The sequence below is a fragment of the Podarcis pityusensis genome, assembly GCF_964106645.2.
Source record: "Podarcis pityusensis genome assembly, chromosome: Z".
Taxonomy (NCBI): domain Eukaryota; kingdom Metazoa; phylum Chordata; class Lepidosauria; order Squamata; family Lacertidae; genus Podarcis; species Podarcis pityusensis.
Genome location: NC_138044.1, coordinates 33,136,241 through 33,162,820, shown reverse-complemented (window position 1 = coordinate 33,162,820; position 26,580 = coordinate 33,136,241). Strand labels below are relative to the sequence as shown.

Below are 26,580 nucleotides of genomic sequence, written 5' to 3'. Positions count from 1 at the left end.
CCCAGCCAGAGAATCAAGTGGTTTGGAGGGTGTTGGAATTCCATATGGACAAAGCTGCAATTCACAGCCTGAACGGTGGCTGTTGCTGCCACCCCCTGCAAGATTCCTAGGGGGTCAGCAAAGAGAGGGTAGCAAACCACTCCTTCCTGCACCTCCCTCCCTTTCCTGCCTGCTTTCCCCGTTCCCTCCTTTATCTCCCTTTTGGATGGCTTTGGTAGGGGTGGCAGTCAACAATACATGCTCTCCCATGGAGCTACCAAGGAGACCCTCTGGGGATCCTCGCGTCTGCCCAGGTAAGAGAGAGCTGTCTGCAAAGGCAGAGTGCAGGCATGGATCTAAAAATAAAGCAGTTCACATGCATCTGGGCAGAGTGGGAGTGATTTAGCCAGCCTGACATCCCTGCAGTAGAGAGCACCTGGAGTTTTGATGCTGAGCTGGAGACAACTGATTCCCCCATCCCAGAAGATTTTGTTTCAGGTTCGGGATGTCTAACTCTGTGTCTGTGTGTGGGCAGGTGTATTTCACATTTCGGCTCTTGGTGTGTTGTGAACATCTCTTGCAAGCTTTGCACGCTTGGGCTGTCTTTCGGCTCCACGTGGCAGCAGATTTTGGACCCTGTGGAGTTGTCTTCTGCTGTGACTCTATTGCAAGCTGCTGCTCTAAAAGAGCCCCAGATTCCCCTGGGGTTTCCCCTCCTGGACTTAGGGTTTCCAACTTGAAACGTTCTTCCTGGCTGCCAGAGCAAGGCTAACCTACTTTAGCATTGTGAGAATCAGCGCATGAAAAGGCACCAGCTTCCCAGTGTGAAGGCATCGTGAGATGCAGCAGCTGTGGCATGAATGATTTATAATGCTCATCTTTTTAAGTTTCCTTTGCACTGTTGTGTGTGTGTGTGTGTGTGTGTGTGTGCATGGGCTCCTGCTGTACTTGCAATGTGTTCCCTAGCACAGGTGCGTAATTTTGCACTCTTTCAGAATTGATGCTTCCCAGAAAGTTTAACTGGGTATTGCAGATTTGCAAAGTTTTCCAGTTGAAATGAGATTCTGTTTAGCACAGCTCTTTTTTTTTAAGAAAAGCAATCAAAATATTAAAGGGTTTCTTCAGTAAAACCTTTTAAGACTCAAAATATTAAGAATTAGTTTGCCAGATGCGATGCTTAACACTTGAATTTCTTCCATATAATTCCTAAGCCATCCTGTGGATTTATTAAAACAAGGGGACACTGTAATTATGCATGGATTTTTACAAGCAAATCTGTGTTAAAAGAGATTTTCCTGGGGAATTCACCCAGCCGCACACCAGGTTTTTTCCGTTCCTGCTCTAACAGACCACGGAATATTGCTGCTGAGTAGTCTTTGCCCTCCCCAACAACAATGCTCCCTTAGGGTGCCCTTCTGCTGAGAGCATTATGATGCTTGAGTATGCTATTCCTGGAGCCCTTGGGGTTGATGCCTTCTAATGGAAGGCAGTAAATGCTACATCGCTTTGGAGGACTAATGGCTAATTAGTCAGAGAGAGAAACTATGGCCAGCACAAATAAAGTCACAGTGGTGTTTTTCCTTAGTGAAAATGTCAGCAGTGGGTTGCAAAAAGTGGAAGCTGCTGTGTGTGTGTGTGTGTGTGTGTGTGTGTGTGTGTGTATGAGAGTTGGTTGTTGAATGCCAAGATCCATCTAGACCAGGGCTGAAGAACCTGTAACCCTCAGAATGTTGTTGGACTCCCAGCTTCCATCATCCCTGACCATTGGCAAAGATGGCTGGACCTGATTGGAACTGGTAGCCTCACAGCTCCCTGCTTCCAGCAAATCTTGGCCAAGTGCTACTGGGAAGCTCACAAGCAGCTCTTAATGGGGCGAAAAAACCATGTCCCTGAAATCCACATCTCCATTATCTGTCTTTAAGGTATGCAGTCTATATACTTGGAGGCTCCATTTTGTTATGGAAATGAAGAAGAGCAAGGCCAAGGGGTCCTTGTTTTCTTCCACAGTCCATGGTGGCCAGCCAACCAGCCAGATGCTTTATTGAGGCCCATCATCAGAACATGAAGGCAACAGCCTGCCCCTATATGGGCTGAACCCTAACCTTCCCCTTGACATGCTAGTTTTCTATGTGCAGGGAAGTGACATATCTAGGTGGTAAAGCATGCAGAAGGTCCTAGGTCCATTGTCTGGCACCTTACAGATGTTTCGGACTACAGCTTCTATCGTCCCCCAGCCAGCACAGTGTGCTTGAGCCTATTGTTTCCCTGGATGGAGTGTTATGTATGTGTGTTTATAGAAACTTCTGATTTTTGCACAGCTGGGAATATATAACCTGGTGCACATAGATCAGAGTTTCAATACTCTGCCCACTTTCGCCTCTGGAATCTTCCTCGCTAGGGCATGTGACCCTCGGACTGAAAATGGTTCCCACCTCTGGTGTTAAGTAATCAGGGGGAAGTACACCAACAATAGGAAAGAGGCAGGACCACTAAGATGCAATTCTAATTTAAACAAGTCAGTCTCAAAGCATGTGGGTGTCTCCATCAAGGAAATTTGTTCCGCAGCAGTGAGCTTAACAGATAATGTCACCTGCAATCCAGTTCACCATTTTCTGGGGAGTAACACAGTGGGACTTCTATCTAAGTACAGTGGTACCTCGGGTTACATATGTTTCAGGTTACAGACTCCGCTAACCCAGAAATAGTGCTTCAGGTTAAGAACTTTGCTTCAGGATGAGAACAGAAATCATGCTCCGGTGGCACGGCAGCAGCAGGAGGCCCCATTAGCTAAAGTGGTGCTTCAGGTTAAGAACAGTTTCAGGTTTAGAACGGACCTCCGGAACGAATTAAGTACTTAACCCGAGGTACCACTGTAAACATTATTCCATAGTGAGACTGCAGACCTGTACATACCATCCTGGGAGTAATCTCTGTTGGACTTGGTGGGACTTTCTTGTGAGTTTGCTTTGAACTTTTTATGCAAAGTTTATTGGCTTTCAATAAAAGCTCAAAGAAGGAAAAAGATAACCTATTAGCAACACATGTCAATTCACAATACCATTTTGCAAAACCAGGCATAAGGGCTTGCATGCATAAGACAGTTCCTCTGCAGGTGGTATATTGGAGGGAGGGAGGAGCAATAGTAGCAGCAGCAGCAACAGTAGAAGTATTACTGTTCTACTATACATTTGGAAAATTGTTTGTCCGGTATGCATTTGGACACCTCTTAAGATAACACATTCGAATTTTGCATGGCGGTTCCTGAGATCAAGTAGCAGGTTTTCATCTATGTTTGGATGCAACTGAATTTCCAAACTGCACCTCATGTTGGGTTTCTTAGAATTCCCAATAGCAACAGATCTGAGGCTTCTAGTTATTTAATAAATCTAGTCAATTGATGTCTGTATCCTGCCTTTCCTCCAAGGAACTTGGGTGGTGAATGTATGTTTTCTCCTTTTCATCCTAATGACAAATATGCAAGGTAGGTTAAAGTTGAGAAATAAAGACTGGACTAACGTCACCCTACTGTGTGGCTGAGGAGGGATTTGAAACCAGCTCTCCAGATGTTCCAAGCCGTGGTGGGAAGGCTTGTGGTGTTGATTCAGTGGCATAAGAGGCAAACATCGTGACAAGGCATTGGAGGAGGGTGCGATGCAGACTCGAGGAGAGGGAATGGAACCATGGAGAAGAATAGGGATGGGCAAATCTTGCCATTTTGTTTTTTTCTCAATTCTTCATTTTTCCAGTCTTTAGTTCCCCACATTTCTACATCAGCGTGACTTCTTTTTTTTAAGTCCCTTTCAACATAAGAATACACACATTTCTGTGTGCACTTTTGCCTTCAGACACATTTTTCATGTTATTTTCTCTTACTTCATTTGTACACATAACTTGGCTTGCAGAACTGTATCACAAAGTTTGGAGAAATGCAATTTCAAAGGATGGCTGCATTCCAGTCCACTTACCATTATTATCATTACATTTATATTCCTCCCAGAGGGCAGTATTGTTTCAGAAAGTGCAATATTCCCATTTTAATGCGAACAGAAATGAATCTCTCCTCCCTCCCTAGCTGGCATCATGAGCAGATAGAAAGATGCTGTAGGGCTTGCATCTCACCCTTGGGCCAGTGTTTCCCCAAGCCTGACCCAGTGATTCCTCGCCTTTAAGCTAACTGCTCAATACATCCCCCGATAAATGCTGCAGATAAACAGTTGGCCAAAATAGCCCACAGCAGGCTGTGCATTTATTGGGCATTTACTTTTTAAATGAGAAGCTAAGATAGCCAGGCTTCAAGGTTTGATATACAATTCCTGGATTATAGCCAGCAGTGTAGCATGGGTGGGTGGCGCTGTGGTCTAAACCACTGAGCCTCTTGGCCTTGTCGATCAGAAGGTTGGCAGTTCAAATCCCCACAATGGGGTGAGCTCCTGTTGCTCTGTCCCAGCTCCTGCCAACCTAGCAGTTCGAAAGCATGCCAGTGCAAGTAGACAAATAGGTACCGCTGCGGTAGGAAGGTAAACAGTGTTTCCATGCGCTCTGGTTTCTGTCACAGTGTCCTGTTGCACCAGAAGCGGTTTGGTCAGACTGGCCACATGACTTGGAAAGCTGTCTGTGGACAAACGCCGGCTCCCTCGGCCTAAAAGCGAGATGAGCACCACAACCCCATAGTTGCCTTTGACTGGACTTAACTGTCCAGGGGTCCTTTACCTTTTTTTTTACCTTTTTGTGGGTGAGCCATAGGGGCAATTGCCTGGGCGCAAAATTCTTAGGGGCACAATATTCCAAAAAGAAAAAATAAGATAATATTTTTTAAAAAAAATAGTGCACCCCCCCGCTCACACAGAACATCTTCCAATGATCATGAAGAAAAGACTGAGGAGTGAATTTGAGTGACAGCCTGTTGCTAGGGTGCCCTCTGCATGAGCTTTAGAAAGATACACGCTCCTGGACAACAACAACAACAACCATAACCTCCCCCCATATACTGCTCACCGCTGTGCTTGACACTCACGGGGTGCCACTGCTGCCACTTGGGTAGGTCACCGGGCTATTGCTGCTTTGTTCCAGCCTATCAGAGGGCGGTGCGAAGCATACTTTCCTTGCCCCGGGCTCTGGCAACCCATGCTACCCCACTGATTATAGCTTCCTTCTCAGGGACACTAGACAGATGGAAGTAATGAGGAGCCAGAAGCAAAGGGACAGTCTGCCGCCCCACCCGAACTCTTGCCACACTAAAATCTGTAATCTAATAAAACTTATTGTTTGGTTAAATTGCTAGGAGCCCTGTTGGGTTTGGCTTCGTCTCCTTTGCCCATCAGGCTCTACCCCATACCTGTCCTATATGGTGAGAGTCTGCCCCCCAGAGCAATTACTGCAACCTCCTACCCCACTAGGCTAAGGTTACCAGATGTCCCCTTTTCCCGGGGACAGTCCCCAGATTTACAAATCAGTCCCCATACAAAATCCATTGAAGTTGAAAAGTGTCCCTGGATTCATTGAAAAAATTCTGGTAACCTTACACTAGGCACTACTGGACTCCATGCCTGTTCTAACAAAAGCTACCTCTGAGTTGCCAGTTTCTACTCTGTCTGTAAACTCAGGACATCTACCAATCCTAAGCAGAGCCCAAGAATTACCTTTCTGCTTTTATGTGAATCTTTCCATGCTCTTATGCTAATTACTTTGTGTTTATTATTTTTTATTAATCTATGACTATGCTCAATTAATCATGTCACTCCAGCAGTACTGAGATCAGGCTGTGGTTATTCAGCCTCAAGAGTAATGCATTCTATACAAATTCAGAAACACTTCTGCCTTCAGAGTTGCTTTATATTTTTCAGGGCTGCACCCAAGTCTCCCAATTCATGGGATGAGTACTGGGAACCTATAATCCAAAATCATTACAAACAGCAGCCCCATCATCAATGGGGAGACCCTTGATTCTGTTGCTGCCTTAGTGTATTGATGACTGATGCTTCACTTTGTGTTTTGTTTTGTGTTTTCTTGGTGTGTGTTTTTTCTTCCTGATGTTAAGTTTGATGGTTTATATTTTAATGGTTGAGTCATTCTTGCTTTTATGATTTTAAAGCCACCTTGAGCACCTCTGCAAGGGCTCACAGACTGCAATTCTCTTTGCACATGTCCAGGAATTATCCAAAATGCTGCTCCATGCAATGTCGCAGAGGATGCTGGTTGTTGTTTTTTAATTGCAGATTTATACTGTTTTTTGCAAGGAATGGCCATAACTCAGTAGAAGGGCATTTGCTTTGTATGCAGAAGGTCACAGGTTCAATCCCTGGCATGTACAGATGTAAGGCTGGAAGAGACACTCATCTGAAACGCTGGACAGTCACTGCCAGTCAGTTTGGACAATACTGAGCTACATGGATCAATGAATCTGATTTGGCATAAGACAATTTCCTATACTCCCAGGAGATCAAGGTGGTATACTCTGTTCCCAAATAAAGCCCTTAATTCTTCCTCGCAACAACCCCTGTGAAGTGTGTTAAGCCAAGAGACATAGGTGACAACTCCCTGGGACACTGGGTGCTCAGGTACCCAAAAAATCCCCCATTTTGGTGCCAGGGCCATGCGCGCTGGGTTTGAATGTGAGTTCTCCCAGTCCTGACACTTGCTGACTCAAATCTCAGCTTGTGTGCAGCTTCATCGGCCCACCTTTCAGCACTTATTGACCCTGACCAACTGTGTGTATTGTTTGTGCAGGGTTTTGTCCTGGACTTGATTTTACTACTGGAAATGTGCATATTGTGTTGGTAGCGCAATGTCTTTTACCTGGGAGGCCAGATTAGTGGCTTGATTCTATTTAGCTTTCCCACAGAGAAGGAAATTAATCTTAAGTGGTTTATGGGGTGAGGGGCGGAAAGGAAAATGCAATGGAGGGAAAAGATTGAACAGCAAATTGATAACTGCAATCAAAATACTAATAGCAGTAGTACAAATCTAGGAAACTCAAACAGATGGCACCCACAGTTGTCGGTGTTTTAAATAGCAGATATATATAGCATTAGCTATTTCCAGTCCTTAAATAGCCAAAACAGCATCACCCCATGTACAGAACATCAGCAGGTTTGGGTTTGCAAGCGCACAAAAAATATTTAGCAAATAAAATCCTAAGAGGGAGATCCGCCAAACACCCCAAGTCCAAGGAAAACTGAGAATGCCCAGTGGGCTTGGAAGGCTGACCATTAAGGGTGGGAATGAAAACTGGAGGGGGATAGGATTTTGTGGAGTGAATGGAACGCTGAACAAGGAGCAATCTACACTGCAGCATTTTGTTGCAGAACTCACTCGGGTTTTACTATTTCTGATGTTCAGGCTTTCCATGTGGCTGTTTGTATAGCTAAAATGGTGTGTGCACATGCAGGCATAAATACATCCATGCACACACAAACACACAGGTGTGTGCGCGCACGCACACACACACAACATCTCAGCAGGCTTGGGCTTGGGGATCACCAAGTTTTACAGAAGTACAAAAAAATGGGAGGAATCCAAGGGTGGAACCTAAAAAACAGCTCAGTGAGGATTGAGAGTGGTTACAGAATCCTAATGGGTTCCAATGGGTTGGAATGAGGGGATGGATTGGAGTATCCTGAACAGGAGCAATTCACGCTGCAACATTTCGTTGCTGCTTCTATGTGTCACACATTAAATGTTAACTGGTGACCATTTAAAAAGAGGTAAAGAGGGACTCTGGCAGGTCTTCATCACCAAAGTCACCAACATCATTTGGATGCTCATGCAACCAATAGCAGATTGGATATGCATGATGACTATTAATTCACTGCTGTAAGTTTTATTTATTATAACACTTTTGCATTTTTGAATCATTGCAAAGAAAAACAACACCAATGTGTTGTTGCACCTGTACATCTCTGCAGTTGCGGTTTTCATTGGACACATACCAAAAGAAACAGAATGCTTTTATATCTGCTTGAGACCTTGATCATACCATTTTGCTCAGTCATGAAATACATATTTTGGGTATCAAAAATAATCCATATGTCGGAAAGACATCTAGTTAAGAAAACATATTTTGGGGGTATTTTTAAGGAAACATGTGAAGTCTCTTTATAGTTTCATTTGAAGAAGGATGGAAGAGTCATGCCACTTGTGGGAGTGATTCATTATTTTGTATTTGTTATTGCTATCCAGAATCCTTGCTCTCTTAAAATAGAACAAGCGTATCTGTTCTCTTTTTAAATGTCAGAAGTATGTTCCATTTTTTCCTTTGCCTCAGTTTCAGATGCTTCAGTAGGCTTATTCATTTACTTACTTAGTTAAAAGCATTTCTAAAGCCCTCAGTATTTTTTTAAAAATATCTAAGCAGTGTGCACTTTGTACAACAGGAAAACATCCACTGAAACAACAATACAGCCCTAATTAACAGGGAGCAGAGTCAACCCCCCACAACCAGATCAGGATGAATGCTCAATAAAGACCAGGTATAAACTAACCTCCGCATAAGCTTCGTGCAAGCAAATCAGGATGAAAACTGATTAAATGGGCTGTCTGGAGGGGTCCTATGCAGTGCTTTTTATGAGGGTGTGCGGGGGTATAAAGGTAAAGGTAAAGGGACCCCTGACCATTGGGTCCAGTCATGGCCAACTCTGGGGTTGCGGCGCTCATCTCGCTTTATTGGCCGAGGGAGCCGGCGTACAGCTTCCGGGTCATGTGGCCAGCATGACTAAGCCGCTTCTGACGAACCAGAGCAGCACACAGAAACACCGTTTACCTTCCCGCCGGAGCGGTACCTATTTATCTACTTGCACTTTGACGTGCTTTCGAACTGCTAGGTGGGCAGGAGCAGGGACCGAGCAACAGGAGCTCACCCCGTCGCGGGGATGCGAACTGCTGACCTTCTGATCAGCAAGTCCTAGGCTCTGTGGTTTAACCCACAGCGCCACCCGTGTCCCTGTATGTGGGGGTATGCATACCCCTAAACATTTTGTGAATCTAAGTTTGGCCTCATTGAGGAGCAGTATTTCAATATGAGTAGGAAAATGACAGTACCCCTAAACATTTTTTTAGAAAGAAAAAAAAAAGCACTGGTCCTATGTATTGATTAAAATGCCACCAAACAGAAAGTCAACTTCTGAGTTTTCTTAACTCTTCTTCAGGCTAGAAGTTAATCAAAATGGGGGTGGGGAGAGGAAGATAAAAGTCTGGCCATGATGTCTGAGCCCCAAAGTCCTGCACTATGTTAGTCTTTTAAGATGGCACAGGGCTAGACTCTTATGTGGCTTTTATAATGTAATTGAGTGCAGTGTAACTACTACTGTTGTTGTTGTTTGGAAACAGGACCAGGACTCAGAGGAGTGAGTTTTCATCCTTGTCCCTGCCAGTTGAAATGCACCCGCCTGATGCCTCTTGTTCAGAATAAATGGAAAGCTCTCACTGATGACATTGGGAGATAGCACATATTATGGGCCCCATTCCCATTGCCCGGTTCAGGTGTGGGGAACCTTTTTGACTCTATGGACCAGATCCTTATCTGGCTCCATCCCTACAGGTCAACAGGATCAGATGGGCATCACCAATCAGATTGGATATCAGACTGGATATCACCAGCCACATGATGCTGTGATATGCTGCCTACCTGCCCAAATCCCTTGTACTGTACAGTGGTTCCCAAGCAGGCTTTGGCTCTCCTTCCAGTCAGCAGAAGCCTGCTTTCCCTTGCCCCAAGACACAATTAGGGGTACACTTTAATGCTCCTGATATGCTATTGTGTGAGGAGCCAGGTGGCCATGGTTTGTGGGCCAAATTTGAACCCCTGGCGGTTCAAGTTTGACCAGCAAACCAGAGGTTCCCCAACTTTGGCATAGTTGGTTGGAGGAGGGCATTTAACCATCGGAAGTTAAAAAGAGTAGGGAAAATTTTCTGTTAGATCGTGGACTGTCATTGCACTGCTAATGTAGGGATGTTCTCTATCTGTGGGTGCTTAAATTCTTGCAAGGAATGTTGTATTGTGCAGAGCTTGGTCCGATCTAGTAAAGCATTTCTTGCATCCTAGAGAAATTTGTATGCTTATGATCACTTAAGCCCAATAGCTATGCCTTATGTATTAAAAGGCCGGGGATGCGGGTGGCGCTGTGGGTAAAACCTCAGCGCCTAGGACTTGCCGATCGCATGGTCGGCAGTTCGAATCCCCGCGGCGGGGTGAGCTCCCGTCGTTCGGTCCCATCTCCTGCCCACCTAGCAGTTCGAAAGCACTCTTAAGTGCAAGTAGATAAATAGGGACCGCTTTATAGCGGGAAGGTAAACGGCGTTTCCGTGTGCTGCGCTGGTGCTGGCTCGCCAGCTGCAGCTTCGTCATGCTGGCCACGTGACCCGGAAGTGTCTTCGGACGGCACCGGCTTACGGCCTCTAGAGCGAGATGAGCACGCAACCCTAGAGTCGGACACGACTGGCCCGTATGGGCAGGGGTACCTTTATGTATTAAAAGATCCAGGCTATGCTTTCCTGCCATGAAAACGCTATTGGTATACAACCAAGATTCTAGTCCGTTTTTTAAAAAAAAAAGTTAGACCTCACAAGACAAGTCAAAAACCATCCTTGTGATGCAGGAGGAGGAACAGAGCAAAAGCAGCAATTTGTGAGTGACCAGCCCAGCCAAGTTCTGCCCTCTAGTGGTTCCTTATGAGAAAGCCAGCTGTGATTTTACCCTTTCACCCCCACTATATTTCCCTGTATTTGCAATGGTCAAGTGTGAGTGCTGATTGCTATGTAGCCAAAATGGAACCACTCATGCCAAGAGGGAGGTATCAGGAGGCTAGAGAGGGAACTCCAGAGTTTACAGAATTACACACACACACAAAGAAACATTAAAAAATTCCTTCCAGTGGCACCTTAGAGACCAACTAAGTTTGTTATTTGTATGAGCTTTTGTGTGCATGCACACTTCTTCAGATACACTGAAACAGAAGTTACCAGACCCTTATATATAGTGAGAGGGTGGGGAGGGGTATTACTCAGAAGGGTGCTGGGAATGGGTGATTGGCAGGTTTACCACACCTATCAGCCACACCTATCAGATTGGCAGGTTTACCACTCCTATCTGTTTCAGTGTACAGTGGTACCTCGGGTTACAGACTCCACTAACCCATAAATAGTAGCTCAGGTTAAGAACTTTGCTGCAGGATGAGAACAGAAATTGTGCGGCGGCGCAGCAGCAGCGGGAGGCCCCATAAGCTAAAGTGGTGCTTCAGGTTAAGAACAGTTTCAGGTTAAGAACGGACCTCCAGAACAAATTAAGTTCTTAACCCGAGGTACCACTGTATCTGAAGAAGTGTGCATGCGCACAAAAGCTCATACCAATAACAAAATTAGTTGGTGTCTAAGGTGCTACTGGAAGAAATTTTTTTATTTTGTTTTGACTACGGCAGACCAACATGGCTACCTACTTGTAACTAAAAAAAACAAAACATTTAAAGGAGTGGAGAGAGGAAGCTGTGGAGGGGGACCCCAGCAGGCACAATGGGCTTGAAATGCTAACTGCTCTAGGGGGGAGGGAGAAATAGAATGAGGCATTGTGCAGGAAGGCTCTCAATAACAACACTCCACACTGTAACTTTCTGTTGCAGATCCCACTTACATACCTAGAAAGTGTCCTTCTCCTAGTTCAGATTTTTTTGTCCATTTACTCCAAGAGTAGGGAACCTAACTAGACCTGTAAAGCTTTTTCCTCCAAATAACACCAGGTGTGACATCAGATGTGAGGCAGAGGAAGATGCAGCTGGGGTCTGCACTGGGAATGGGCACGGACTCCTTTGAAGGTTTCTCACTTCTGATGTCCACAGTGTAATAGTTATCACATTCGCCTAACACATGAATGGTCCCCAGTTTGATACCAGGCAGATACAATTAACCCGGGGGGGGGGGGGACTCCTCCATTGCAGGGGGTTGGACTAGATGACCCTCATGGTCCTTTCCAACTCTATGACTGACAGTAGCTCTACAAGGTCTTGTGTCTTTCCCATCACCAATTCCCCCCCCCCCATCTGCACTATTCAGTATTGCGCCCCTTTAAAGCGTCATGGCTTCCCCCAAAGAATCCTGGGAAGTGTAGTTTGTTACAGGTATTGGGAGTTGTTAAGCAACCCCCTATTCCCCTCAGAAAGCTACATCTTCCTTGAAAAAAGGGGTGGGTAGTTAAATTACTCTGGGCATTGTAGCGCTGTCAGGGGGATAGGTAGTCACCTAACAACTCTCAGCACACTTAACAAACTACAGCTCCCAGGATTCTTTGGGGGAAGCTATGACTATTTCAAGTTGTATCATAGTGATTGGATTTGGTGCATGTTTACTGTTACCATCTTCTCCTTCCCTAACATGTACAGATTGAAAAATCCCAACTACCACTGATAAATAAGAATCGAACATCCATGAATACTCACGACAGCAAGTGCTGTCACACTATATTTTTTTTGGTTGTGAGCTTTTAAAAATTGCTTAATGAAATTGGTTAATGAGGCAAAAACAAAACAAAGATGACCCCCCTTTTTTCCCTCTTGTTTTTCATGATACTGTACATACAAAAGAAAAGCGGTTGAGTAACTAAAAGTCAGGTGGTAAATAAACTAAAATGTCTTTTATAAAGCAGCACCCAGTATTAATCATAGATTTTTAGAACAATTCCTATGCATCCCTTCCCACACAATTGTTCCCCAACAAGGAAAGAAGAGGAGCAATAGGATAAAAGTTTACTGCGCTCCCTTGCCGTGTGGGTACCAAGTGCTTTTTCTCCTCATTTGATAATAGAGTTTCCTGCTTTCTGTGTTTATGCTCAGGTTAAAACACCCCAAGATGGTGCAGCACCAGCCTGTGTGAGCCAAAAGCCTCTGAATGGTGCCATTGGGCCACAGATGCCTCTTGAGATGAATCTCTGCTGGAATGAGATTAAAAAGAAATCGCACAGCCTTCGGTGAGATGCTGGGAGATGCGTGGCAAAGTGCCTTGTTTTCCTTTGGCTTACAGAAGCCAGTCTGACAGATACTGAAGCCAAAGTTGAAATCTCCATGGGTGAGAATAGACAGTGCAGGGATGGTAAACCGTTGTGGCTCTGGTCTGGACCCTGCGAACCAACTTTGGCAAGCAGATGGGGCATCCTACCTGTCAATCACACAATGTCGTTTGGATGTCACACAACTAGTAGACAGGTTGTCCTGCCCACCTGTCAAAAATCTGTTGGACGCTTAGGAACCGCTGTGCAAAGGGTGTTGCTAGCCCTATGCTTGGTGCTTGCAAAATGCAGGTTTTTTCTCCCTATCCTACATTAGCTGAAGGGGAAAGGAAGGAATAAGCCTTCATTTTGCAAGCATTGGCTGTGTGAGGGAGAATTATCTCTCACAGCCAATGCGGGGCGGGGGGAGAAGTAGGAGGTCACGAAGCCATTTTTCTCAAGCCATAGCCATAGTGATGTCCGTTGACATCATTTGTGACATCAGCCAATGGACAAGGGAAGGGTTTAATTCTGAGTATCCAAAACACATACTTCCGAGATGGTTTCATTTGTCACCCTCTCAGCATTCTGCTGCAAATACTTCGCTCCCCATCTCTGTGGTCTCATTGTTCTTTGCCTGCTTCCCACCTTCATTTCCTCAGGGCTCGCTTGGAAGCCTTCTCAGACCACAGCAGCAAGCTGCAGATTCCCTTGCAGGAGATCATAGACTGGCTCGGCCAAAAAGATGAGGAGCTCTCCGCCCAGCTGCCACTCCGTGGGGACGTCCTCTTGGTTCAGCAGGAGAAGGAGAGGCATGCGGTAAGTGTCCCAGAGGGCATAGCATGGCATTAAGGGGGGGGGGAGAGAATAAAGCTGCTAAAGGTTATTAGGCACAATGTCTGCAAACTACCTCTACCAGGATAAGAGGAAATAATATGCCTCTGAAGTGGGCATCCCATGAGCATCTGTTGGGCTGCAGGACTAGATGGGCCTTTGGTCTGATCCAGTGGGACTCTTATTATGCTGCTGGGCTACAGCCCATCATCCCAGAAGCCCGGTAGCCATGCTGGCTGGGGCTGCTGCAGTGAGGGCCCTATACCTTAACAGGCCCTCATGTCACCTTCTGCAAATTAAACCAACCTGCAAAAAAATCACCCTCCACAACCAGGTGCTCACCATTGAAATGACCCTGTTTCCATGCACTATCCAACTAATTTTATTTGAAGGAGTGCTCTGTATTGAAGGGCTGTCTCCTCCAAGTCTAATTCATAGATAGATAACCCCAAGAAGTGAGAGCAGGGGGCTTCAATTGCAAGGGCCTTGCCTGATATGGTGAGGTGCACTTTAGTTCTCTTTTATAATATCCCTCTCTAAATATGCATCTGTACATGTAAATTATCGTATGTAGATCCATTTTGTCCTCTCTTTTTGGCAATGGTTAAGCAGACACCTTATCTGTGGCAGAGCTTTGGAAACACATAAGCTCCCCTGTCCTATGCCATGTGTTAGCTGAGTGTGCTGCAAGGTTAGCAAGGCTGGGCATTTGCCAGGGCCCCCCGAGACCAGCAGAGGGGGCCTCCCTCTCTGAACTATGCTACCATTGCCACCTTGCACAGAATACCAAAAAAATCCAAGGCAGCCTAAGAGAATTGTTAGTTCACCCCGCTTTGAACTCCCACCTCTTTCAGGCTGGAGGGACCCCACTGGGAGTGACATTCCTGTGGGTACCCCAAATCCTTGCACTGGAAGGGGTGGTGTTATGTGCCCGGGAAACAACATTGCAGCTCACTTAATCTTTCCTGCTTCTCTCTCCTTGGCACAGGCATTTATGGAAGAGGTGAAGTCCCGGGGGCCCTACATTTACTCTGTCCTGGAGTCTGCTCAGGCCTTCCTCACTCAGCATCCATTTGAAGAAGTGGAGGACTCCAATTCCGACAGCAAAGGTTTACGGTCCTACATAACTTTAGCTGTCTCCCCCAGTCCTCTCACGTTGCACCTTCAAACAAACTCTTCTCGTTCTGCTGGGGCAAAACCAAAAGGCAATGCTAGCTCACTGGCACAAGGCTTTTATGCTTCCAGGCTAACCTACTGACCTTCTTTGTCACTATGGAGAGATCCCATAATCCTTCCCTGAATACTCTATGAGCGCATTTGGCGGATAACATACTCCTGACCTCCAGAAGGATACAATAGAAGTTAATCTCATTCCTAGATGGGTGTCTTGAAGGCTGCAGGAAGGACAGATTCCCTTTTAAAATGGTGATGATGAGCTACATAGGATGGACAGGGACATCCCAAAGGAATTAAGGAAGTCAGGTGCTCAGAATTGGAGGGGGCGGGGAGGTACCAGACTGGAGTATTCCAGACTGGAGTCGATTTTACTATTAGTATTGCTGTTGGTATTACAATTCATTACCTGCTCTTCACCCCAGGTTCCAGGGTGGGCTACAATAATTAAAACGCAATGTTAAAAACAGTTTAAAACAACATAAAATTACAGAAGCAGGCTGGGTCCTAAAAATATACATCTCAAGTATCAAAAACCAGGTTAAAGAGGTGTGTTGTTGTGGAATCACTCGTGCCTGCAAGTGTTTTATTTCCCAGTATGATAGGTACGGATGGTGGGAGTTGTAGTCCAAAAAACAGCTGGAGATCCACGTTTGGGAAACCTTGGGTGTAGGCAAAAGGCACAGGGAACTTTAGGCAGGCCCTCTGAACTCCCCCCAGCCCACCCTTTCACAATTTATTATTTATTCATAAAAGCATTTATATACCACCCTCTCACAAAACACCAGGGTGATGTTGTGCTAATAACATTTAACTGCGATACAAAGTGCCAATACCTGTTTGCCTTTCTGCTTCTACCCTTCTTTGAGTTCCTCAGGGCTGCCACCCTCATGCTTGACCTCCAGGTCAGTTGACCTCAGTCTTCTTCCTGCTCTGTTTCTAGATGTTTCCCCAAGACACCGGATCCAGAACATCAGTCGTTTTGTGTGGAAACAGGCCACTGTGGCCAGTGAGCTGTGGGAGAAGCTCACTGCCCGCTGCGTCGACCAGCACCGCCACATCGAGCGGACCTTGGAGCAACTGCTGGAGATCAAGGGCACCATGGAGGAGCTAAGCACAACCCTCAACCAAGCTGAAAGTGTGAGGGAGACTTGGGAGCCCATTGGAGATCTCTTCATCGACTCTTTGCCAGAACACATCCAGGCCACCAAGGTATGACCTGGAGGCACTGGTGGAGGAACGGGGGTGGGTGGGGGAGCGCACCGCCCCCGGCACCATCAGGGAGGGGGGTACCACCGTGGCCGCCCCCTGGACACACGCCGCGCACCTCCCCACCGCGCTGGGTGCCATGCCCCAGGATGCACACCACACCCCTGCGGGCGGCATGCCACGCCCCCGGGACATGCGCCAGCCGCACCCCTGCCTGCTCTCCTCCCCCGGTGCCGGAGCATGCAGCTTCGCCGCTGCCTGGAGGGAGGGAGTGGGCAGACACTGAGGTTGCCAAAAACAATCAAGGAATTTTGTGGCACTTTAAGACCATAACTAATTTATTTGTGGCATAAGATTTTGTGGGTTAAAGTCCACTTTATCAGTTCCATGAAGTGCAGTCCTTCAGCAAGACCCTTGAACTGTGGTTCCCAACATCAGACAACCAGTGAGCTGCTGGGCACTTAAAAAGTGCTCCACAAGGGACTTGTGAGTGGAACAACCTTCCTATCTATCTTAAGAGATCTGTGATTGCTTTCTTCCACCACTTCCAACATGAGTTGGGTCATCATGTGTTGTTGAGTGCATTCAACCCCATTTGTAAACAACTGAAGATCATTGGTTGCTGGCTTTCTTCTTCTTCGTCTTCTTCTTCTTCTTCTCTCCTTCTTTCTGACTCTTTCCAACTTCTTTTTCCTTTGGGATGGGATGGATCTCCAGTTGTTCAAAGAGGAGCTGTCCCCCATGAAAGATGCAGTGAAGCTTGTGAATGACCTTGCACATCAGTTGGCTATCTCCGATGTGCATCTGTCCATGGAGAACTCTCGTGCCCTGGAACAGATCAACACACGTTGGAAACAGCTGCAGGTGAGGGAGGGGACACAAGAACCTTGTAGAGTTGGAAGGGGCCCTGAGGGTCATCCAGCCTAATCCCCTGCAATGCAGGAATCATACATGACAGAAGGCCATCCAGCCTCTGCTTAAAAATGTCCAAAGGAAAGTCCACCACTTCTTATGGGAGTCTGTTCCTCTGTTGAACAGCTCTTACTGTAAGAAAGATACCCCTGATGTTTAGTCAGAATCTCCTTTCATTTAACTTGAATCCATTGGTTCGGATCCTGCCCTCTGGAGAAAACAAAACTTGCTCTATCTTCATGTGTCACCCTTTGAGACAGTGGTTTTCAACCAGTGTGCTGTGGCACCCTAGGGTGCCTTGAATGATGGTCAGGGGTACTGTGGCCAACACTGGCCTCTTTCCCTCCCTCCTCTGATGCCTTCCCACATCTTTGCCTCCCCAAGGCTTACACAGCTGTTTATTGTAGCAGCCCTGGCTATAAGCTCTGCAGGTGAATGGGTTGTGTCCATAATTCATAAACTGTTGCCTAGAAGTGTATGCAGTACTCCATGTGTGGTCTGATCAAGGTAGAATAGAGTGGGACTATGACTTCCCTTGTTCAGGACACTATACTGCAAGGAAATCAGGTTATTTAAAAGCAATGCTTGGATCATATCTAGTATGCAACATGCAGTGTGTGAGAATCTAAACGAAAGTGAAGAGTTAAATGACAACGAACGTATTTTAGCCGGGCCATAAATAGTAACAAAACTGCTGGCTAGGATGGCAATTTGAGGATAGTTCCCTCCTCTTTCCCTCAAAAAAGTTGCAAAGTACTTGCTACCATTTTTACCCAACTTCAAGATGCACGCAACAGCCAAAGAACTCAAGCAAGCCATCGTATTCAGGACACTATATTCTGTTGATGAAGCCTAGAATAGCATTAGCATTTTTTTGCTGTTGCATCATACTCTTGACTCAGGATAAGCTTTAGGCTCTACTAAAAACCCTAGGTCCTTTCCACATGTACTAGTGGCAATCCACGTCCCCTATTTTATATTTGTGTAGAACTTTATACTTGCTTGCCTGGGTGGAGGGTAGTGTTTGTGTAGAAACCTCATGACGTTTGTGTGGATGGAATATAGCCTACTCTGTAAAGATAGGAGGCACATCCGGGTTCTGTGATTGACAGACTGAAATACTACATGTTTCCCCTCCCCCAATTTTCTTTAATATTTCCAACCTCTGCATAGGTCTCCATCAATGACCGGCTGAAGCACCTTCAGGACGCCCACCGTGACTTTGGGCCAGGATCACAGCACTTCCTTTCAAGTACGTACACAGCTGAAGGCATTGTCACTTTGGAGGGGAAGAGATATTCTCCCTTCTCCTTAGCACGTTTCACATGTGCAGCTGAATGAGATGATAGAATCTTGAGGAGGTAGAATACATAGTGGCATTTCAGGCTGCAACTACAGGGTGCCATTTCTGTAAAAGTTTATGTTTATTATTATTATTATTATTGTTGTCATCATCATCATGAATAAAAGTAAGCCTATACAACAAAAACAGGACAACTTGGTACAAATTTGTGGTCAGCGGCCATGTGTACACAGTTGGTAATTAGGCATTAATAAAGGACAATAGAATTATAAGAACATGTGGTCAGGATACCATTATTATTATTATTATTATTATTATTATTATTTATCTCTTTCCTCCTCCAAAGTTCATTAAGGCCCAGCTTCAGTGATGCTTGCTTAACAAAGCATTACATACGCCACATTTTTTTAAAAAAGAAAACCCTTTTCTATGAAAAGCAAGGCAGGACCAAAACTGACTAATGCTAATTGATGTCTTTTGTCACCCAAGCATTCTTGCCATTTCTGCATTCCAAGGGCTCTGCTCACAGAGGTTGTCCTTGAGGTGGTCCTACCACAGATCCTTGAGCTAGGTTTGGATATTGCCCCAAGACTGACTCATTGCTAGGCTACATGTGTTTCATAGCCTGGGTGAATACTGAAACTTGATGTCATGCGATGTGTATGCTGCCTGTTCACTTGCCCTGAGACTAAGCTTGTTAAACAACTCTCACCCCCCCCCCCAAATGATTTTAAAATGTGCTTGGTTTATTTTCAAAACTTGAAGTGGGCCCAGATTTTCTTTTCTTAAAGAAACAACAACAACTTGCCTGTGGACTTCCTTTATGACTGTTGTAGCCGTCATTTCTAGTTACCATTCCCACAGTCCTGAATAAAGCTTTCCTTAGCTTTGACAAAGGGACTAAAATAATCTGATGTGGGGACAACATTTTATGCTTAATACAGTTATTATAATTAATTAATTGCTTTAAAATATTTACTGTTGGCCAGCCTCGAGGATACCATTTTTAATGTTTAAACGGTCTCTCCAGTAGTAAAAACAAAAACAGACAAAAAAAACCCTCGCTCACCAAGGGAAAATGTTTAGCCCCACCCCCACCCCTTCCTGCTGTGCTAGTTTTCTTCTGGCAATGATTTATTTGCTTATTTTGAATGGAAAAGTGGAATGGAATGGACCATCTGGAAAGAAAGCACAACTAATCAGCTGGAATGTCCTCATACTGAAGATGATGTTATCAGCACCACTCAGTCCACTGTTTCCCATTGTTTGTTGTCCATAATTAAAAGCTATACTGCCTGCGATATATGTGATACATTCATTTCCTTTGCAATAGCTGCACCATCTATTGCTTTCTCAAACTTATGGGCAATGGTCAAGGATGATTGGAGTCCAGCAGCATCTTCAGGGCCACATATTTCCCCATCCCTGTTCTAGTGACGCTGGGAAAGGAGTTAAACCCTGAAGAACGACAACATACACTAACAATATTTTAGTAAGGTATTTGCCCAGACAGGCAAAAATGGGAGCCAAAAGAAGGGATCTTGGGTTGTATCCATTGCAAATCCTACTAAGCGTAGACCCATTGCAATTAATGAACATGATTAACTTAGATCCATTAATTTCAATGGCTCTATTCTGAGTAAAACTTGGTTGCATAACTGTGTTTTTCCAGGTATGAGGATTAGAAAATAGAAGTAGTTGCTGGTAAATAATTGGGGCATTCAAATCACATGCAAAGTGCTTATCAGCCTTTTCTGTCTATCTCCTCTTCCTATTTTTTTCTTGCAGCCTCAGTCCAAGTCCCCTGGGAACGAGCAATTTCTCCCAATAAGGTCCCATACTACATCAAGTGAGTGTGCAACAACATCTGGATGAGTTTCTGGTCTTGTCCTATCCCTTGTGACTGAGAGCAGTATTCAGTTTTTCTTGCCACGTATTCAGGCATCTTACCCACAACCAACCCCCAGATTGCAGTCAATAAGATTTGTAAGTTCTCTGTGGGACACTGTGGGAGTCTGGGATCCCCAAGACATCCATATGTTTGAACCGCCATATTGCTTTATTTCATGATTGGCATTGCTGTGATTTGCACATCAGCATAAACAATTATTTATCTGTACCTGCATCCTCTGGGATTTTCCAGGACATTCCTTCTCCCAATCCCAAATCACACAAGGTGTCTACAGTTTTGTTTAGTTTTAAATATAATTTTTATTAAAGATTTCTTAGTTTACAAAAAATACGTACATTGTCTGTTTTTTCAAGATGTGTTTGCTACAGATCAGTTTCATTTGTTGTGAGACATTACTGTTACATGCAGTGTTAGGTTTGGAAGAAAAGAGGGGAGGAGGTGGCATGGGGGGCAATGCTTCTGTTTTTCTACTTAGTGTATGTGTGGGGTTTTGTTTCAGCGTCACTTGTGCGGGTTCTCTTTCTATATACTATTTCCCATACTATTTGGTACCATTGGTCCATGACAAAATGTCTACAGTCGTACCGGTACACAACTCTTGAAAATATATGTGTGTGTGTGTGTGTGTGTGTGTGTGTGTGTGTAACACACCACATGTAAATACACACGGCCTAGGACCCTCGTACCTATGGGACCACCTCTCCCGGTATGCCCCACAGAGGACCTTAAGGTCCATAAATAGCAACAGCCTAGAGGTCCTGGGCCCTAAGGAAGTCAGATTAGCTTCAACCAGAGGCAGGGCCTTTTCAACTCTGGCTCCAGCCTGGTGGAACGCTCTGCCTCATGAGACCAGGGCCCTGCAGGATCTGATTTCTTTTCCGCAGGGCCTGTAAGACAGAGTTGTTCCGCCCGGCCTTTGGCTTGGAATCAACTTGATTCCCTCCCCCTCTTTTCTTTTTCCTTTTTCCTTCTGTGATGGAACTCCTATTTGGGGACTTCCTTGGCTTTTTTCTGGCCCACGTAGGACCAGTCTGGATAGTTGGCCTTGGTGAAGATTTGACGTTTTCATCCCCAAAAAGTTTTTGTTTTGAGTTTCTACTGAAATGAGGCTGCTTTTTAATGTTGTATTTTAATCTTGTTTTAAGTTGTATTTTAATCAATTGTTTTTATACTTGGTGTTAGCTGCCCTGAGCCCAGTCTTGGCTGGGGAGGGCGGGGTATAAATTTTATTATTATTATTATTATTATTAAATAATATGTAACTTCCTGTTACTGAATTCCTCTCAACCTCTTTATCTTTTCAGCCACCAGGCTCAGACAACATGCTGGGACCATCCCAAGATGACTGAGTTATACCAGACACTGGGTAAGAAGGACTTTAAAGTCTGCAAGGTCTGCATCACAACTATTGTTATGGACTACTAGACAATCTGCCAGTGGGAGGAGGAGGAGAAGCTTCTGCACTGGATGTGATGTCTTTCTCGGAGTGCTTCCTATTATTTGAGCATTCATCCAGATTTATTTGCAGGGAGATCCGATAATGTTGGTTATTTATTCTGATTTGCGTGGCAAGTTCCTGCCGCCCCCCAGTGGAAATAATGACACATGACACAATTATTAAGGTTAATGGGCTAAATAAGGCCACAACTTTATTGGTTACATGTGATGAGCGGTATTGGCTTAGGCATTGGTCCTAACTGACTATATCCGATTTCAGCCTGTCCGCTTGAAGTCCGGGAAGGGTTAACCACCAGTAGGAGGAGTCCTGCTGATGCACATCAACTAGGAACTCCCCCAGGGTCACCGATAGGGGCGTGCCTTAGGCCCTCCCCTCCCCAGGCTTCGGACAGGCCACAAACAGCTGGCAGGCAGCAGGCCACACCCCCAGAGTCAGCCGATTGGCTGGCCAGGAGGTGACGCTGCTAGGAATCCCCCCAATCGCGCAGGGGCTGGGTTCCAGCTGCCGCGCACATGGTAGGGCCGTGAAGCCCGCAACTCCACCTCCTCTGAAGGGCGTAAGTGGCTTTGCTTGGACGGTGGAGTTAGTTGACATTGTGCCGGAGCAAGTGTCATCCACCCACTTTCCAATGCATTTCCCTCTTCAATTTCCTTATTGTAAAAAGTCAGGTCTTTTGCAGAGGAGAGTTTGTGCAAGACCTCCCTGTCAATTTCATAACATGAATTTGCCTCTGTGTGATTAAATGCCACTCAATAATAGCAACAGGCTGGAAGCACCCTCACTTTGGGATAAAGTGAAGGATAGGGCGATGCTTCTCGGTCCAATTTTGTAACAAGAACCACAAGAGTTGTGGTGTTGTGGTCAGAGTGTAGGACTAAGACCTGGATGACTGGAGTTCAACTCTCTGCTCAGCTATGAAACTCATTGGGTGACCTTGAGCCAGTCACAGTCTCTCAGCCTTACCTACAAGGTAGTTATGAGGATAAAATGTGGAGGAAGAGAACTATGTATGTCACCTGCAGCTGATGGGAGTTAAGGTTCAAAGCACTTGCAGTGCATGAAGTTGGCAAAGCAAGAATGACAAGGAAATAGTGCCAACCTTAGTGGAGGACACCAAGTTGGCAAAGGACACCCTGTGGTTTCATTTTTCTTTCTGTCCTTGTCTACAGCTGACCTGAACAACATCAAGTTTTCTGCATATCGCACAGCCATGAAACTGCGCCGTGTACAGAAGGCCTTGCGATGTAAGCCCCAGAATTCCCTCCTGTTCTTCCTCTTGTACCAGCCGTGTTGCCTAATTAGGGATAATTTTCACATTCTATAAACTGGAGCTATGATATGCATGAAGGAACAACACACAAACATACAGTATTTGTTTTCCACTTATTCCACTTATTTCTGTGTCTTCTCATATTTTTATTGCCAGGACCTCTAATGCTAGAATGAAGAGCAGTGGCAATAAAGGACATCCTTGTCTAGTACCATTTTTCATACTGTACCTCTTGCTTAGGTTACCATATATTATTATATTTGCCCATTGTTCTATATATATGGCTTTTAGCCCTTTGGTGAAGGCAGTCCCAAAATCCATAACTTCTATAACTCCCATCAAGAACCATTGTCAAATGCTTTTTCTGTGTCAAGGAACATTAAAGTTGTTTCTTTTTCATTTCTCTTCTCTTAAGAGTTGAGTTATATTCAATATATGCCTAGTGTAATTTCTTAACTGCCTCGATGGCAGGAAACCTGTTTGATCTTGAAGTATGAAATTTCTTAGAATTGCTCTCATTCTTTTTGTCATTATACTAGCTGCATATATCTTGTAATCATTGTTTAATAAGGAAATCGGCCTATAGATTTTAAGCTGTAGTACATCCTGCTCTTGTTTAGAGATTAGTGTAATATATGCATTTTCCTATAATGTTGGTATTTGCTTTCCTGGGAGGATTCCATTCATTAAGTCTTTCAGTGGGGATGTTTAACACATCTCGAAATATTTTATAGTAGGAAGCCGGAAGTCTGCCCACCACCACCACCCCGCCTTAAAAATATAAGGCAGTACAGAAATGAAATTAACAACAACAACTGTCAATTGCAAAGGGTGCCTCTTTTTTATTAGTTGGTAGCATGGGTGACGCCATTTTGCTGTGCCTTGAGTTGTTTTCAAACACAAAGACTTTGTACCTTTTTAACTGTAGCCCTGATTATCTTTGTCATGATGGGGGGGATCTTTCTTGCTTCCTGTGACAAATCTATAACAGGTTTGTTTTTTGTTTTTTCATCTCCCACTTCCATTTCTGACCACCTTTTCTCTGGGCACCACAGTGGACTTGGTGACGCTACCAACAGCCTTGGAGGTCTTCAGCGAACATGAGCTGCAGCCCAGCGACCACGTGATGGATGTGGTGGAGGTGATCCACTGCCTGACCGCCCTTTACGAGCGGCTTGAGGAGGAAAGAGGCATCCTGGTGAACGTCCCCCTCTGTGTGGACATGACCTTGAACTGGCTGCTCAATGTTTTCGATAGGTACCCATAAAGGCATCCATACCAATAAGAGATGCCTTAGCAGACTAATAATGTTTTAATGTGATTGTTTTATTGTGTATTTTAATGATAGAGGCTTGTATTTTAATGCTTGTGTAAACTGGTTTTTATACTTTGTAAACTGTTTAGAAACTGGTTTCGGGGTATAAAAATTCATTAGGAAGGTGCCGAGTGTGGCAGTATGGAAATGGGCTTCACCTGTGGGTCCTCCCCATTTGTGGAATGCTGTCATGCCAGGCACCATGACTATCTGTTTTAAGCATCTGAATATTGTTATCCTCCCAGGCCTTTGACTTTAATCTCCTGCTTTTCTCTTTTAGTGCAGGGTTTCCCAATCGTGGGTCTCCAGCTGTTTTTGGACTACAGTTCCCATCATGCCTGACCACTGGTCCTGCTAGCTAGGGATGGTAGGAGTTGTAGTCCAAAAAGAGCTGGAGATACAAGTTTGGGAAATCCTGTCTTCGTGGGATGGGGTTGTTCTTTTATACAAATTATTGTGGGCATTTTCAATTGTTCTATGCCTCTCATTTTCCTACTTAAATGTTTGTTTTCGTAAGTTGCTTTGAGTTCACGTTTCTGAAAAAAGCAACACAATGATGATTATGATAGGAAATCCACAAGCAGTGTATTGTAGAGATGGTTGTTCTGTGTTCCAAGTACCTGATAAAAGCAGGCAGACTCCCTCTAAACATGAAGTTTCATAAAGTCTGTGTCTTCAGGGGCAAAGGTGGATTGGATTGGTTGGTATCTCCACTGAGGCTTCTGTCAGTGGAGACTGGCATGTGGTCTGGATGGCTATGATGTGGCATTGCAAGGAAAAGCCTGTTTGTTATAGGTTGGGTTTGCCAAGCAAGACACAGACCACCAGCCATGCCCTGTTGCCTGCAAGGTGCTATGCACACACCCTGCTGGAAATGCATGTTTTTTATTGAGCTCCTAGTGGGCTATCATGCCTTTGCAGGCCTGTTCTGGGAGGCCTGGTTCTGCCAGCACTGTTTGGTGGAAACCACTACAGAGTCTCATCTGCTGTGCAGAAATTGGTCACTTGTAAACTGAGCCAAAAAAGGGGGGGGGTTGCAGGTTTCCCCCCACCCCACTCACCCTGCGCCTTTTGTCTTCCAGTGGACGCAGCGGGAAGATGCGGGCTCTCTCCTTCAAGACAGGCATAGCATGTCTGTGTGGCACGGAGGTGAAGGAAAAATTTCAATGTGAGTCATCCGGGGGAGATGGTTGATGAAACCAGAGTGTGGGAGGCTTTCAGGTTTGGAAAGGTGGAGAGAGGCGAGTGCAGGAGGAGTCACAGCTGCATCACAACTCACCTGCCTGCATCCCTTCCAGTATTGCACAGATGGAAATATGGCAGGAAGCCTTTTATATTGCTCACAAAGCTCCTGTTTCCTGCAGCGGAGGAGAGAGCATTCTTTCATGGGTTCCTCGTCCCACTTGCATGAATAGGCCTGCACACAAATCAGTCCTGCACATGCCATCCTGCATGACAGAAAAACACCCTCTCAGTTCCAGTCCTGCCTTGCTCCAAGGAACAGGGCTTCCACAGTGCTCCACTGAATTTTAAAGCAGACCAGCTATTTCCCTCCTGCCTATCACAGTGCTGACAGGTGAGGAATGTCCAGAGAGATGAATTAGCTCTTCATTGTCTAAAGTACACTTGCAAATTAGGAAAAGGCAGGACCATCCGTCCTATGTCTCTCAGCCACTCCTAGCTGTGCAGTTGCTGCGACAGAGAGGACCTGCCCCTGACCTCAGCTTATGTACCTCCCCCACCCAAGCGGCACACAAGCAGCTGGAGACTCTGCCTGCGTGTAAGCTTCTGCTCCTCCCACTTCAGTCCTCTTCTGGTCCTGGGAGACAGCGGAGCAGGAGAGCTAGGAGCAGGACGAGGAGATGTGGAAGCCCTTGACTCTACACCAGCCTGACCTATCTCTCCCTCCTCCTGCACCTGTTCTCCCCTCTCCAATCCTGCAGCTCCTCCTGCCTCTGACTCTCGTCTCCTGGCTCTTACAGGCTCCCCCAGATCACTGATCCCTTCTTCCAAGCCAGCATCCAACCCCCCACGCCTTTTCCGGTGCCCACTCATCAAAATCAAACCACAGCTCCTCAGCTTCCAGCCATTCCCTGAATCTGCCCCTGCAGGGCGGAAGGCAATTGGCAACATGCAAGGGTCCTGTGGCATACTAGTTTACAGGGGCTGCGCATCCCGTTTTGCTACCTGAGGCAAAACAAGAAGTGCCACCTTGCCCTGCCCTACTGCTCCCACCACTGCTGCCAT

At 45.5% G+C, this 26,580-nt stretch overlaps 1 protein-coding gene across 7 annotated transcripts in view; it reads left to right on the top strand.

Annotated features, from left to right (window-relative positions):
• Positions 1–26,580, top strand: part of DRP2 (dystrophin related protein 2) — a 58,797-nt gene that overhangs the window by 10,040 nt on the left and 22,177 nt on the right. For 6 of the 7 annotated variants that reach the window (XR_013981514.1, XM_080990163.1, XM_080990168.1 and 3 more), the window contains 11 exons: positions 12,795–12,928; positions 13,609–13,765; positions 14,769–14,889; positions 15,897–16,165; positions 16,880–17,026; positions 18,248–18,326; positions 20,166–20,226; positions 21,594–21,655; positions 22,918–22,992; positions 24,074–24,275; positions 25,416–25,501. Coding sequence is in view for 6 of the 7 variants with exons in the window: in XM_080990163.1 (XP_080846289.1) it covers positions 12,795–12,928; positions 13,609–13,765; positions 14,769–14,889; positions 15,897–16,165; positions 16,880–17,026; positions 18,248–18,326; positions 20,166–20,226; positions 21,594–21,655; positions 22,918–22,992; positions 24,074–24,275; positions 25,416–25,501 (1,393 nt within the window). In the remaining variant the exon portion in view is untranslated. Of the gene's footprint in view, positions 1–170; positions 294–12,794; positions 12,929–13,608; positions 13,766–14,768; positions 14,890–15,896; positions 16,166–16,879; positions 17,027–18,247; positions 18,327–20,165; positions 20,227–21,593; positions 21,656–22,917; positions 22,993–24,073; positions 24,276–25,415; positions 25,502–26,580 lie in introns of those variants that run through there. The other variant, XM_080990166.1, reaches the window with a different exon arrangement.